Source organism: Martes martes (genome assembly GCF_963455335.1).
Source record: "Martes martes genome assembly, chromosome: 11".
In the NCBI taxonomy this organism is placed as follows: domain Eukaryota; kingdom Metazoa; phylum Chordata; class Mammalia; order Carnivora; family Mustelidae; genus Martes; species Martes martes.
In genome coordinates this window covers 90676165-90691579 of record NC_137899.1, presented here as the reverse complement: position 1 = coordinate 90691579, position 15415 = coordinate 90676165, and the positions used below count along the sequence as shown (strand labels likewise).

Here is a 15415-nt window from a genome sequence, read left to right as displayed (position 1 = left end):
GAATAAAATCCAAGTAATTTTCCTTGCCTACAAGAGTGAATATAATCAGATTCCTGCTCTCTTCCTTAACTTCCTTCGCCCTCCCCTGTCTTTATGAGGCTCCTGCATCTTTTCACCCACGGTCTCCTTATTCTTTAGTGTGCCTTTGGTGTAACCTCAAGCACTTGCTGTTTGCTCTGCCTGGGTCACCCTTCCCCAACAACTCTGGTACCTTGTCATCGTTCAGGTCTCAGGTCGAGTGTCCCAGAAGAGCCTTCTCTAAGTATCCTATTTAGAGTTGCCCCCCAGAAGCTCCCATATCTCTGTATCACACCACCTTTTTTTATTTTCTTCCTAGCGCACAGTATTACTAAAATTATCTTATTTCTAACCTATTCATTATCTGAATCACCTTCTCAAAAAGAACTCCAAAAAAGCAGTGTACTTACTTTCTTACTCATTACATGACAATAAATTCTTTGTGCTATAAAATTTGTGAGATGCAGCCAACGATTCATAGCTAATAAATTACCATGGAAAAGCCTATTTTAAAACAGCTAAATTGCCTTTAACAATTCCAATCACTAAAGCCCTCCTATTAGTGAAAGATAAACAGAAGGAGATATTTTGAATATGGTTTTTCAACTAAACTACTTTGGAATCTAAATGATACAACACTCGAAACCCTGAGTGGATGACTTTATAATTTTGTACTACCTTTCGACAGATTCAGTTAAATGTCAACCTACCGGCAAGGAGAAGCTCAACAGCTGCCAATTCTCCAATATCAAAAAGGTCACTAAGGATAAAGGCCTCTTTAATGAGCTGTTCAGGAAGAAGTCGGGTTCCCTGTTGACCCTGGATGGCGACTCCCTCTGTACTGGCCTTCTGAACCTTTTCGTGCTGTTGGACATTTTTTGGCTACAATGATAAAAATAAATAAAATCATGGAATGAAAATAGTATACTGGAGACAAGGTCTTAAATTATTACCTAAAGAAGGTAATTCATGATGACAGGTAACATGATGGAAGAAGTACTGCTTATCAGACAATCTACCATTAGACCTTTAAGACGTGACACTTCCTATTACCTTCAACACTTATGCTGTTACTATCTTCTTAATAACTGCTTCTGCTAAACTCTGAATACAAAATGTTGAGAAAGCAAACCAAATAATACACTATTTTTCAAATTCGTAAAGAACATTTCCAATTATATATTTCATAAATAAAAACAATATGGTCTTCAAGTGAGAAATAACAAATAGATACATGCATTGTTGAATCAATTAGGAAGGCTAAGGATAGTTTATTAATATATTACGTAAAATGTAGTCTTAGTCCCAAAGGTCTTACTAGGTTCAAATATTTAACAAATGACATATGCTATAGAATTACTTGATGGATCATAAAATTTTAGAAATGTTCATCTTATAAAAGGCCACATCAGTCATTTAATCCAACTCCTCTACTAACAGATGAAAAAGCGGGCACCTGGGTGATGCAGTCAGTTAAACGTCCAACTCTTTAGTTTTGGCTCAGGTCGCAATCTTAGGATCATGAGATCAAGCCCTGCACTATGCTCCAGGCTCCGTGCACCCTCAGTGCGGAGTCTGCTTCAGATTCTCTCTCCCCCTCCTTTTGCCCCTCCTGCTTGTGCTCACTCGCTCTCTCTCTCGCTCTCTCTCTCTCTCTCACTCTCCTTCTCTCAAAAAATGAAATAAATCTCTGAAAAAAAAAAAAAAAAACCAGACGGATGGAAAAGCTGATGCCAAGATAAGTCGGGTGACATCCGGTGCACATACAGCTCTAGTGGTAGAGCCAAGACTAGAACTCAGCTCACATGGCCCCCAGGCTAGGGCTCTTTCTACTAAAGACATCAAGAAAGGGGAAAAAAAAGAAAAAGCTAAAAAGCAAAAGGCCATTTCTGGTAAGACAAACAGTTCTTAGATAGTCTTGTTAGTCTATAAAAGAAAATTATCAAACAGTAAGGAAAAGAATTTCCAAATATAAATTCCCTCCACTGAAGTGCTCTATTGCTGGTTGAAAAGGATTTCAAGATGCGGTGATTAATGACACGCGAGAATTAATTAGTTCAGCTAATACAACTTACATAACATTATGAAGAGTTAAAATGTTGAAAGTGTACCTGGAAATAAACAAAATAATCAATCTTACTGAGCTTAGGTATATATATATATATATTTTTTTTAAAGATTTTATTTATTTATTTGAGAGAGAGAGAGAGAGAATGAGCATGAGAGGAGAGAGGTCAGAGGGAGAAGCAGACTCCCCGCCGAGCAGGGAGCCCGATGCGGAACTCGATCCCGGGACTCCAGGATCATGACCCGAGCCGAAGGCAGTCACCCAACCAACTGAGCCACCCAGGTGCCCGCTGAGCTTAGCTTTATTAACTATAGGTCAGAAATTCCAAGGAGGTTCATATTTCTGAAATATACTAAACCTTCTAAACTGCATTCAAATATTGCTAAGCTATCTCCCCGCTAGAGATAAGTACAGTATAACATCTGTGGAGAACAAAAAGAAGATAACAGCTGCTTCTAGGAAAAATTACATTCACAGAGAAAACTTGAGTCAAGGACTATACAAGTTATGTATTTCATTCACATGCATTAAGAATTTACTTGCTTGTCAACATTAAAAAAAAAAAAAAAGCATATCCAAGAAGTAAAAAAGAAAATTTCCTACTGGATTTCTGAACAGTGAGATGAAGTCAGGTTTGTGTTTCTTCAAAATCATGTCAAGAAGGTGGACAGCTTCAGGTTGTCTTCTCCAAAGAGCATTTCCCACTGTTTGCCAAATGTCTTTGTAAGGACCCCAGAGACTGGCAGCTTCAGGAAAAAATAAATGAAACAAGCATCAAATAAAACATACATGTGGAAAATAACAAAGTTATTGTCCATACATTTCAATCATGGTCACCATACCTACTTTAAAATATACAGAGTTATACATACAAATCAAACATTAATATAAAAGCACACATATCAGCCTTCTCAAGCAACAATAAAAACATCATCCTACTTAACTTAATATAACATAAAGTAAATCCTGACTTTAAACTGGAGTATCTGCTATGGTTTTGCCACTTTATCAGCTGCATGACAGGGAGCAAGGAAACAACCTCTTTGAACTTCAGTTTCTGTACATAAATAATACAGCTATCACCTACATCATAGGGTTGAACAGATTAAATGATATAAAATAGATGAAACACACAACACAGTGCCTGGCATACTGTAGGCACTCAATAAATGTAAGTGTTTTCTAGCCTTCCTATCATCCAAATAAAAGCAGGAGTAGAGGCAAAAAAGATTAGATTTTGTAAAACTTAGCTGAAAAAAAGCACTTTATTTTGGCGGGGATACCAGCTATTAAAAATCAACATAGAAATATGGAACACTTCTTAAAAAAAAAAAAGAAATATGGAACACTTCTATAAATTTATATAAAAAGGATCACATTTTGATTTGTAAAGGTAATAATAGGAAGTAATACTGAGCTTCTGCTAGGTGTTACTGAGCATGGTTCTAAGCTTGTCATACATATTATTTTATTTCAGAACACTGTGAGGACAGCACTACATTCTCCTCCATTTTGTAGATACAGAAATTGAGGCAGAGAAGTCAAGAAACTCACTCAGGGCCACACTGGATAGGTGGGTCATGAACCCAGGTAGTTTGTCATCAAAATGTGCCTTAACTGCTGAACTATACTGTCTCTATACATAACACTTGGAAAACGAAAAGATTTGGGATAATACAGGCATTTCTGACACATCCAGTAAGCGAAGAAATTAAGATCACAACATCTAGACATACCTAGGCGAATTCAACTAAACTCAGCCAAATTTGCTTATTGAAAAATGTTTTAAGCCCTTAAATAAATAATAAAACATTACAGAGGAAAAGAGAAACAATTTGATCTTTAAACACTCACAATTAAGTTTTACAGACAAAGCATACTTAAGTGAAAAATTTCAATAACAATACAAGAAAATGAATATGATTGTTGCCACAAAAAAACAAGGATTTCAAAAGATCAAAATGATGGTCAAAAATTTTTAAGGGATGGCTACACTTGTGGGGCAATTTGGGGAAAATCTGGGTGACAAAGAGTAGCCAAGGGAAAGTAGGAGCTAAGGCTCAAAGACAGATGTGAAAGTGTAAAAGAGAATTCACAGAGCCATAGTGATATTAAAGACTGGTGACTTTCAAACTATTTCCACTATAACCCATGGTAAGAAATATTCTATATCTCAATCCAGTACACACTTATGTGCAAAACGAAAAGTTGTATATAAAATACTAATATTCATTCATTGTATCAGCGCATTCCAAAATTTTTTATCCTTTTCACTATTTTACTCACTATATAAAATCACTATATTTGGGGCGCCTGGGTGGCTCAGTGGGTTAAAGCCTCTGCCTTCAGCTCAGGTCATGATCCCGGGGTCCTGGGATCAAGGCCCACATCGGGCTCTCTGCTCAGCAGGGAGCCTGCTTCCCTTCCTCTCTCTCTGCTTGCCTCTCTGCCTACTTGTGATCTCTGTCTGTCAAATAAATAATTTTTTTAAAAAATCTAAGATCACTATATTTATTTTAGACCCACTGTTTGAATAACACTCCCTGAAGACCCAAGTTTCTGTTTGCAAACAATCAAATATGGTACCTATATGTGTTTATAAAGACACTGAAAGGGAAACTAGTCAAAACCAATCAATCACTCCAAAAATGTGGAACTTATCTATAGCCTAGACTGTTAAGGGTCGTCTGTAAACATGCTTAACTGCTGTCTGAGAAAAACACAAATCCAAATAAACCTACCAGGGCAGGCAGGGCAGACTGCTGAGCACAGAGTCTACTTGAGATTATCTCTCTCCCTCTCCCTGGCCCTCCCTCCCTGCCCCCACCTCACCTGTACACACACTCTCTCCCTCTCTCAAAAAAAAAAAAAAGAAAAAGAAAAGAATAAATAAAAAAACCTACCAGGGCAGTAAGATGGCATAATAATGTAACCTAATTAAATATGTTAAATGTTCATTGTCCTATGAACAGTGTTGACAGAAAAAGGCAATACATGGGGGAAAATCTTTTTTCAGGGGGAATGTGCTGGGAGAGGACTGACTAGTCAAACCAGATCATTCATTCACTCAACAAGTTATTTACTGAGGGCTTTCCGTGTGCCAGGGACTATCAACCAAGCAAGACAAACAGGATCCCTGTCCTCATGGAACTTTGAGATTGACACAGAGAAAGACATTAAACATAGAATTCAGAAAACAATTACCAGTATAATAAAAGATGATGAAGTACAGAGTGCTAGAACATATAAAAGGGAGAACCTAGCCTAATGTAATCTGAAGATCAGGGCAGGAAGTCATAGGTCTTTGGTGCAGGGATCTGGGGGATAGGAATCAGCAGGTCCAGACTTCACATCAACAGCAGTCTACTCCCTGCTTTGCTTCCATTCTTGCCATTCTTCTGGTTAAAAAATATAACTTGTCATATAAATTTCTAGAGTAAAAAATGTGCTAACGAACCAACAAGAGTACCAGTGCAGATATACTTCCCATTAAAGATCAATAAATTGAAATACTACTTTACATATCTGTCTTTTCCGAATCTGATTAAAGAAAATCAATTACTAGGATCCAGTCAACTCTGGATACACTAAGAGTTCAGGCCTGCCAAAATGAGAACCTAACCCCTGGATCCTACTGACAGCCAGTGACGTACTAACTAGTTGGATGGTAACCAGTTAACTTCCCTAGAGATCATTTTCTTGGCCCTCTCTAACGGCAAAAATAGAGTAGGTTTGAGTCCAAGACACAATTTTTCCTATTAGTAAATAGGAAAGTTCCAAGTAGTAGATGACAAAATGAAATGGGTACTATAGGGCAATGGTGTGGTTGCTGGACTAAATAGAATCAGGAACCAAGGATGACAGGTAAGTAAGCTGCTAATAAGGTGACAGAACCTAAAGTAGGATGAGGGCAATAAAAGCACAAGAAAAGGCCTGTTAGTAGAAAAGAGCCATAACTAGCAACTGATTGGCACAGGGTACAAAACAAAGTATCAAGGGGAGTCTGGATGGCTTAGCAGGGTTGTCAGTTCAAGCCAGATACTGGGTGTAGAGATTATTTAAAAATAAAATCTTAAAAAAAAAAGAAAGAAAGAAAGGCATCAAAAACAACTTCTAGGCAAATTTGAAACTTGTCTTACCACAGGTATTTAAAAATTCTGAGCTGATAAAAAGTAAATTCTCTTCTTTAACAGTAACAATATATTGAGACACCTGGGTGGCTCGGTTGGTTATTCATTCGTCTGACTCTTGATTTCAGCTCAGGTCATGATCTTAGAGTGGCGGGACTGAGCCCAGAGTGCAGCTCTGCACTCACCAGAGAGTTTGCTTGGGATTGCCTTTCTCTCTTTCTCTCTCTGCCCCTTCCCACCCACCTCCCACCAACCAGGGCATGCACAGGCCACACACGCACACTCTCTCTCTCTCAAATAAAATTAAATAAATATTTAAAAATAAATAAATAAACCGTTAAAATAATAAATTAGAGTAATAATATACAACAGAACCTCTGAAGAACAAATAAATTTCTTTGTATTAAACATACTTAGCATTATAAGCTGAGTTACAGAGAAAAATTCTACCCTCCCCCCCTTTTATGAAACTGAGAGGCATCCAGTAACTGGTCAAAAACTACCAAAACCCCCATGTATCCTGGCATCCTTAGTGTATCATTAACATCAACACATCACAGAAGGTAATTGCAACAGAGAGTTTTCATTGGCTTGTCTTTGGCTGGCTAATTTTCATAAACACCTTTCTGTGATTACAAATGTAAAGAGGCTATAAATTCTTCCAAATTACTAAATATGTATTGATGTATTTTTAATATAAGTGATTAGTTCACTTGAGTAATAAATCTTTAATGTTTAGGAATACCTCCGACAAATCACATTCATTCACTCATTTACCATATACTAGTTACTGGTAAGCTGTAATCATATAGCCAGACGTGAGGGTAATATCTAGTTTGACAAGTGCTATGAAGGAGAGATACTCAGAGCAAGAGATTACAGAATCAGGGAATATGATCAACTCAAGGAGGTCAGAAAAGGGAAGGATTCCTTGAGAAAGTGCTCATTAGTTGAAATCTGAAGGATCAAGAATAGAGTTAAATGAAGGGAGGAAGAAAACATACATCTAGGAAGAGAGGATAGCATGTGGGTTCCCATGGTAAGAGGGAACACTGCCCATTTCTCCCTTCCCTCAGGCAACCAACATTCTTTGTTTCTATGAGTTTGACTACTTTAGGTATCAAATATAAGTGGAATGGGGTGCCTGGATGGCTCAGTGGGTTAAGGCGCTGACTTCAGCTGAGGTCATGATCTCAGAGTCCTGGGTTGGAGCCCCACATCGACTCTCTGCTCAGCAGGGAGCCTGCTTCCCCCCCTCTCTCTCTGCCTATTTGTGATCTCTCTGTGTGTGTCAAATAAATAAATAAAATCTTTTAAAAATTTTTTAAAAAATAAGTGGAATCATTCAGTATTTATCTTTTTGTGACTGCCTTACTTCACTTAACACAATGTCCTCAAGGTTTATCTAAGTTGTAGCATATGACAGGATTTCCCTTTTAAGGCCAAATAATATCCCACTGTATGTATATACTACATTTTGCTTAGCCACTCATCCATCTATGCACATTCAGGCTGTTACCCTAGGATGTTTAATTAAATACAAATATATTCTCCTGACTCAGATGCAAAAAATGTTTCCTTTCTATGTTATGAACTAAACACTCCTGTCACAAGGCCTTACTATACAATGTATACTCCTTGCAGTTGTTGGTAACTCCCTTTTCTCCATCCTTGGGTGATTTATGCTTAATGATAGTACCTTGGAATGTGTACTGAAGAACAGTATATAATGACACATATAAGATCGAAGTCTTGTTTTTAAGATTACATCTGGGTATGAGACCAGGACAGAAATATTTAGAACCTAACTTCATGACCAGCATTCATATATATGAAAACTCAATGTAATAAAATGAATTAAGTTGCGCTTAAGTAGTTTAAGCACCTAAGACTGGCTTACAGTCATTAGGTGTATAACCTTGGGGACGTTACTTAACTACCTTAAGCTTTTACTTCCCAATCTGTAGACTGGGGTACTTAACAACAGCTACTCCATCGGTGTACAAAGGGGATTAAATGAGATGATGCAAGTACAACACTTAGTCCAATGCCTGGGACATACCAGATGCTCACTAACATAATCCTTCATTGTTATAAAATAATTTATTACAGTGTTTCTGAAATGGCTTGATTTGCAAAATTCAGATTTAGACAAATTTACAAGAATATCGGTCCTGTGGAAAGTAGAACCAGCACTTTCACCTCCCCCCACAAAAAAGACCACATGGGGCGGGGGGAGGGAGGGTGGAACGCCCAGTAAATATTACTCTTGAGTGAGATTCTCTACCAGCATTTACCATACCCACATGCTCTTATAATTGAATCTAAGAAGCTAACAGCACCTCATTCTGAGCAGGAAATTCTCCGTTTTCAAGACCATTCTACCCTGTGCAGGACTTTTGGCATCCCTGCCCCGCCCATTAGGCGCCAGGAATTGTGACAATCAAAATGCACCCACTCTTTCAAAAGCCTCTGGGAACGATACCGCCCAAGGATGAGAATCAGCAACAGAGCGCCCACCCCAAATCCTCCAGAGTCCTTCTACTACATTCTTGGTTCTACCTTGCTACCGCTCCAAAAGCAACGAGGGAAGCGCCACAAACGCAGAGCTGAGAGTCCTCTGCTAAAGCAGAGGCACCCCCTCCTCAGCCACCTTCCAGGTTGCAGGCTTCATAATCTAAGATCCTCGCTCCCTACAAGACCGCCCAGCATCCATCCATAAGGGGCTGTGCTGCCTACTCTGAGATGGGAGCTTTCGGCCCGTGCTCGTGGCTACAAATTATCTCGAGTCCTCTGGCCTCACTGCCAGAGACTTGTGTATCTTGGCGAAATCTGGGCCGAAGACACATAATGGGGCGGGGAGTGGAAGGGACCAAGCTCAGTCCCTGGCTGCAAGAGACTGCACGCGGAGTTCCACTGGACCAAGCCTCGGTGCCTCCACACTAAAACCCAACTCGAGGGCTGGAGCTGCAGCGCGGACGCGCGCCATTCAAACTGGGGAGGGGTGGGACTCTAGGCCCAGAGCTAGGGAAAAGCAAGCACAGTACTCAAGTGAAGGCCTGGATTGCGAAGAACCTCACACTCCGGGCCTTTCCCTAAAGAACCAACCGTCGCCCTGCCCGACTGATTCCTTTCGGCCCCGGCCGCCCTTACCCGAATTTACCGCCAACAGCGTCGCCATCTTGGAGGCGCACAAACGGAGCCCTCCTGCCGCACGGAAGCCCCGGAAAAGGGTGAGGCTGCCCGAAACCATGCCTGAACAGGAAGGTATCACCCTGTCTCGGCATGGCAGTCTCGACGGACTCGGGCGGACAACGACTTGGAAATCTGCTGTAGGTCCCAGACGTAAATTTTGGCCGCGATATTCTTATTCAAATTAGGCGAGGGCAACCAGCTCGGAAATGCGAGGTCCTCGATATGACGTTAGTCGTGTGGTGCATTCTGGGCCTTGTAGTTTCTTTTTAATGATGATTGAAGTTTAAGTGTAACAATAAGACGAGACTAATTATTGAAATTACGACTATTTGTGATATTATAAAAGCCGTAAACTCAAGTCATTATCTCCAGGTCAAATTAAAACTTCCTTGCATTTCTCTCTTTGAGGAATGGAGTGGAGTGTAAGGTGTATAAGTCTCAAAAACCATTTATTTATCAGTTATAAACTAAGTTTTTTTACATTCCAATATACCAAGTGTATTGTGTCAACATAGTTGCATAGACTGAAACAAATCACAGTGAAACAAATCATAACTTTTTATTGTGACATTTTCAAATGTATACAAAAGTAATATTAACGAATGCTCAGCTTTAATCACATGGCCTCCACCCATAACAGGGAGATTATTTTGAAGAAATTTCAAGACATATCCTCTCATAAATACCAAATATTTCTCCTATGTAAACACCCCCAAGTAGCTGGATTTTTTTTTTTTTTTTAAGTTTTTTCATTTATTGGGCACCTGGTTGGCTCAGAGGGTTGGGCCTCTGCCTTTGGCTCAGGTCATTATCTCAGAGTCCTGGGATGGAGCCCCACATAGGGCTCTCTGCTCAGCAGGGAGCCTGTTTCTCCCTCTCTCTGCCTGCCTTTCTGCCTACTTGTGATCTCTGTCAAATAAATAAATAAAATAAAAAGAGTTTTCATTGAAAGAGAGAAAGAAAGCAGGAACAGGGGAGAGGAGCAGAGGGAGAAAGGGAAGCAGACTCTGGCTGAGCAGTGAACTGACATGGGGCTTGATCCCAAGACCTGGAGATCATGAGCAGAGCTAAAGGCTCATACTGAACTGACTGAGCCACCCAGGGCCCCCAGATAGCTGGATCTTTTCTTTTAGTTACTAAATTTTTGTTTACTAATTTTCAAACTAAAATATAAAGAATCATTACCATTTACTATCTATGCCAGATGTTCATTACAAATGTGACATTATCGGACAATGTAATAATTATTATTATGTTATCTCATTTAATCCCTGAAACAACTCTATTAGCAAAATGATGTTAATTATAACTATCTCAGAGATGTTACCTGTGCCTTACAATCTCAATTTATCAATTCCAACATTCCACTGAGGTTGGGAGGAGATAAGAGTTTATATTTCTACTTCATTGTTGGAAATCAGAATTATATAATTTAGACACAATCAGAGCAGGCATGTTCATTCTTTTGAACAAATAGTATTAAGTGACACAATGTACATTCAGTGGAACACAAAAGTCACTGGCAATTTTTTTTTAAAGTCATTGCTATACAGACACAAATGCCAGACTACCATGAAAGTGGTTTTAAGGAGTGAAGGGGAAGAGAAAATGAAAAGGCAAAGCGATATTTCCTGAAGTTTAGCATGAAAGGGAGAAAAATATTCAGCAGAAACTTGGCAGAGGGGGCATTTAAAGATTTTCTTTCTCAGGACAATTCTTACAAGCCCTCCTTCCCTCCACCCCCGCAGGCCCACACACTTCCCTCTCAACAGATCACTTTGCTTTGTGTGAAGGAACACTTCAACTTCTGCCACTCCCCCTTACCCACCATCACATTTACAAGGATTCTTTCACAGGTTCTTCAACCCATAGCAATTGAGATATTGCCATCATAACTCCCCTAAAACTTTCAGTATGGTCACTAATGACAAATGGTCAAGCCCACTGGCACTTTTCTGAATTTCTTTTTTTTTTTTTTTAAGATTTTTATTTATTTATTTGACAGGGAGAGACAGCAAGAGGGGGAACACAAGCAGGGGGAGTGGGAGAGGGAGAAGGAAGCTTCCTGCTGAGCAGGGAGCATGATGCAGGGCTCAATCCCAGGACCCTAGGATCATGACCTGAGCCGAAGGCAGACACTTAATGATTAAGCTACCCAGGCACCCCACTTTTCTGAATTTCTTAGAAATTATTTCCCCCTTGGCATGTGACACACCACCCCTGTTAGTTTTCTAGTTCTGAAGTTTCCTGTATGGACTTCTCTTCCTCCTCTCATCCATTAAATGTAGGTCTTTCCTTTGGGTCTCTATTTCCTCATTCTACATGCTTTCTCTAGGAAATCTTACTGCTTCGTACTACCCCCTGTTTGCTGATGAATTCTGTATTTAAATCTCTAGTCCAGTCTTCCTCCTGGGCTTCAGATTTGCATATCCACATATCAATGGATTGTCACACATTGTCATCTCAGAATCACTTAACCAATTAAACCCAAACTTAAATTAGCATTTTCCTCCTAAAATTCTGAGACCTGTATCCACTCAATTGCCAAAGTCAGAAATCTGGGAGTCACTCTACATGCTTCCTTCAATGTCCAAATCTTACTCATTCTATCTCATAGATGTTTCTGGAACCCTTTTTCTTTGTTCTGTGCCCTATGCCCTTGTTTTCTTCAGGTCAAACTTCTTTTAACTTGTATTTTGCAATAACCTCTCACAGGTCTTCCTGATTTCCATTTCATCCTCCTCCATGGACTCCAAAGTTATTTTCTTTTCTTTTTCTTTCTTTTTTTTTTTTAAGATTCATTTATTTATTTGAGAGAGAGAGTGAGAGAGCACAGGTGTCAGGGGAGAAGCAGGGGGAGAGACTCTCAAGCAGACTCCCCATGCAGGGCTCCATCCCATGAAATCATGGATGGAGCAAAAAATCACAAAAGGAGGAGGCTTAACAAACTGAGTCACCTAGGCACCCCCCTACCCCCACCAAAGTGATTTTCAAATACACAAATCAGATCCTATACTTGCCCTGATCGAAATTCATCAATGAGCTCTTACCCAAAATAATATTTGAAAACTCCTTAGCAAGGAACTCATGCCACTTCCTGATCTGGTTCAGCCTCCTTCTTCAACCTCCTCACCCTCATTCTTCTCAAGTTCTCTTTTTGGTGATCCTTCTCAACTAGTTTCTATTCCCCAACTACAACATGCTTTCTTGTACCATGTATGAATGAATGTCTTTGCACCTGTTGTTCTACATGCCTGGAATGTCCTTCCATCTCTTCCCCATCCTGTTGACCCCCCACTAAATTAACCACCCAAATATAACCCATCTTCCAAGTCTGAGGGCCTGTGTTAATGCTGCCTCTCTGATGATTACTCCAACTTGGGAGACAAATTCAAGGTTTACTTTCCCTGCATCCCTATTGTACTATTAGCCACTCCATTACGCCCCTATGTGCTATGATGACTATCTCTCCACTGAAACTGTTAGCTTCCTGCGGTAGACTGTTATTAAAAGGCCCCCAATGAATCACACACCCCTGAATTCAAGCTACTGTGTCATCATCTGCCACGCCGAATCTGGGCGGGCCTTATGACTTGCTTGGCCCAAAAAAATGCGGTGTAAGTGACGATGGGCAAATTCCAAGGACTGAAGAGACATTGCTGCTGCCACTTTTCCTCTTTTGGCGCCCTGAACATCACATGAGGACACCTGAGCTTGCCTCCTTGAAGATGAAGCACCATGTGGAGAGAAGCCTAGCCAGCCTCTAGCTGTTCCTATTCTCCTCGATGAGATGTCAGATATGAACGAGGCCATCTTGGATCCTCCAGTCCTCGCTGAGCCACGGGTTGACGGCAGTGGGGTATGTGAGCCCAGCCCAGATTCCAAAATTGTGATCAAGTGAACAGCTATTGTTTTAAGCTACAGTTTTGTGGTCTGTTATGTTCAATAAACAACTGCTTTGGGGCACCGGGGTGGCTCAGTCGGTTAAGTGTTTGACTCTTGACTGTGGCTCAGGGCATGATCTCAAGGTTGTGAGATCAAAACCCACAATTGGGCTCCACACTGGGCATGGAGCCCGTTTCCCGCTCCTGCCACATCCCTGGCTTGGAGGTACAATTCAGAAAAAAACGTTTGCAGAGCTTGGTGCTTGATCCACTGAACGAAAGAGAGATGGAACATGTCATTACGGCTGACAGTTCAGACCCAGAGCCCAGCTTCCTGGGCTCAAATTCTTTTAGCTATGAAACCTTCCTTGGTGAATCAGTTTCCACATCTCTAAATAGGGATGATAATATTAGTACCTTTATGGAAGAATGTTTAAGAAGCTTTTGTAAAGTGTTTAGAATATGCTATATGAGTGTTTGTTAAATAAAAATCAATTATTTCTAAGGCAAAATAAGTGTTAAATGGAAGAATAGTAAATTACTTAAAACCAGTTTAGCCAAAAGTGCACTGCAGGGGCACCTGGCTGGCTTGGTTGGAAGAACATGCGACTCTTGATCTTGGGGTTGTGAGTTTGACCCCCATGTTGGGTGTAGAGATTACTTAAAAAAATAAAATCTTTAAAAACAGAAAAGTGTACTGCGGGGCTCCTGGATGGCTCAGTTGCTTAAGCATCTGCCTTCAGCTCAGGTCATGATCCCCAGGTCCTGGGATTGAGCCCTGTTTCAGGCTCCCTGCTCAGGAGGGAGTCTGCTCCTCCCTCTCCATCTGCCCTTCCCAAGTCTCTCAAATAAATAAATAAATAAAATATTTTTTTAAAAATTGTACTGCAAATGTGGAAGCATGCAGTGATTAAACAATGTGTGGTTTCTCTGGGGTTGGGGTAGGATTCTGCCCCAATCAAACTGATCCATTATTTGTAATTTCCCTCTCTGCCCCTATTAGGTGAGTTTTAAATGTATATACAAAGTGCTTTGAGATCTTAAAATAAGGTCTTAAAATAAGAATTTGGAGTCTAGGGTGCCTGGGTGGCTCAGTGGGTTAAGCCTCTGCCTTCGGCTCAGGTCATGATCTCAGGGTCCTGGGACTGAGCCCCGAATTGGGCTTTCTGCTCAGCAGGGAGCCTGCTTCCTTCTCTCTCTCTGCCTGCCTCTCTGCCTACCTGTGATCTTTGTCTTTCAAATAAATAAATAAAATCTTTAAAAAAAAAAAAAAGAATTTGGAGTCTAGGAAATGAAAATTAGGTAAAGGTACACAATGGAGGTAGCACTTGAATGGTCAGATGGTGGGATTTTATAGGGTCCTGAAAGTGTATGGGAACAGGAAATGGGAGAATAGACCAGTGAAAAAGAAGTGATGAAAAGTCCAAGGTTTAGTATTTATAGAGCTGCAACACCGTCTCTGGACAAGGCTTAGAATTCAGGTAAGGGCACCTGGGTGGCTCAGTAGGTTAAGTGTCTGCCTTTGGCTTGGGTCAGAATTCCAGGGTCCTGGGATTGAGCCCCACATTGGGCTCCCTGCTCGGTGGGGAGTCTGCTTCTCCCTCTACCTCTGCCTGCCGTTCCCCCTGCTTGTGCGCTCTCTCTTTCTGTCAAATAAATAAGTAAATAAGTAAAAAAAAAAAATCTTTTTTAAGATTTTTAAAAAAGAAAAGAAAGGAAAGGGAAGGAAAAGAAAGGAAAGAAAGAAAGAAAGAGGAAATGAAATTCAGGTGTGGTGTTTCCAGTTCTATGATTTCCCATATCCCACCCAGTGGAGGACCCCAGGCATGACAGATTCGTCACTACCTGTATGTGTTGACCCCAGCCAGTGGCCAGTTAAGTTTGTAGTTGCAGAACCACTGGCCTTGGAGTACAAGTGGTCTCTGGTGGAATAGGAAACAAATTGGCCCTAGATTTTTCCCTAGAGATCCACAACCACAATGTATCGAGTGGGTTCTCTAGAACAGCTTCCCCTTCACAGGCTGCCTCATCCCAATCGCCTCTTAACTGGTCTTCCTGCCTCTGGTCTCTTCTTTCCAACTCACACTCCACACCATAACCAGAGGGATCACTTCATCCTC

At 40.6% G+C, this 15415-nt stretch overlaps 1 protein-coding gene across 1 annotated transcript in view; it reads right to left on the bottom strand.

Annotated features, from left to right (window-relative positions):
* Positions 1-9397, bottom strand: part of NUP205 (nucleoporin 205) — a gene marked incomplete at its 5' end in the record, with an annotated part of 81906 nt that extends 72509 nt beyond the window's left edge. The window contains 3 exons of the mRNA XM_080818788.1: positions 729-900; positions 2690-2832; positions 9370-9397. Coding sequence (XP_080674914.1) covers positions 729-900; positions 2690-2832; positions 9370-9397 — 343 coding nt within the window. The remainder of the gene's footprint in view (positions 1-728; positions 901-2689; positions 2833-9369) is intronic.
* Positions 9398-15415: the final 6018 nt, after the last annotated feature.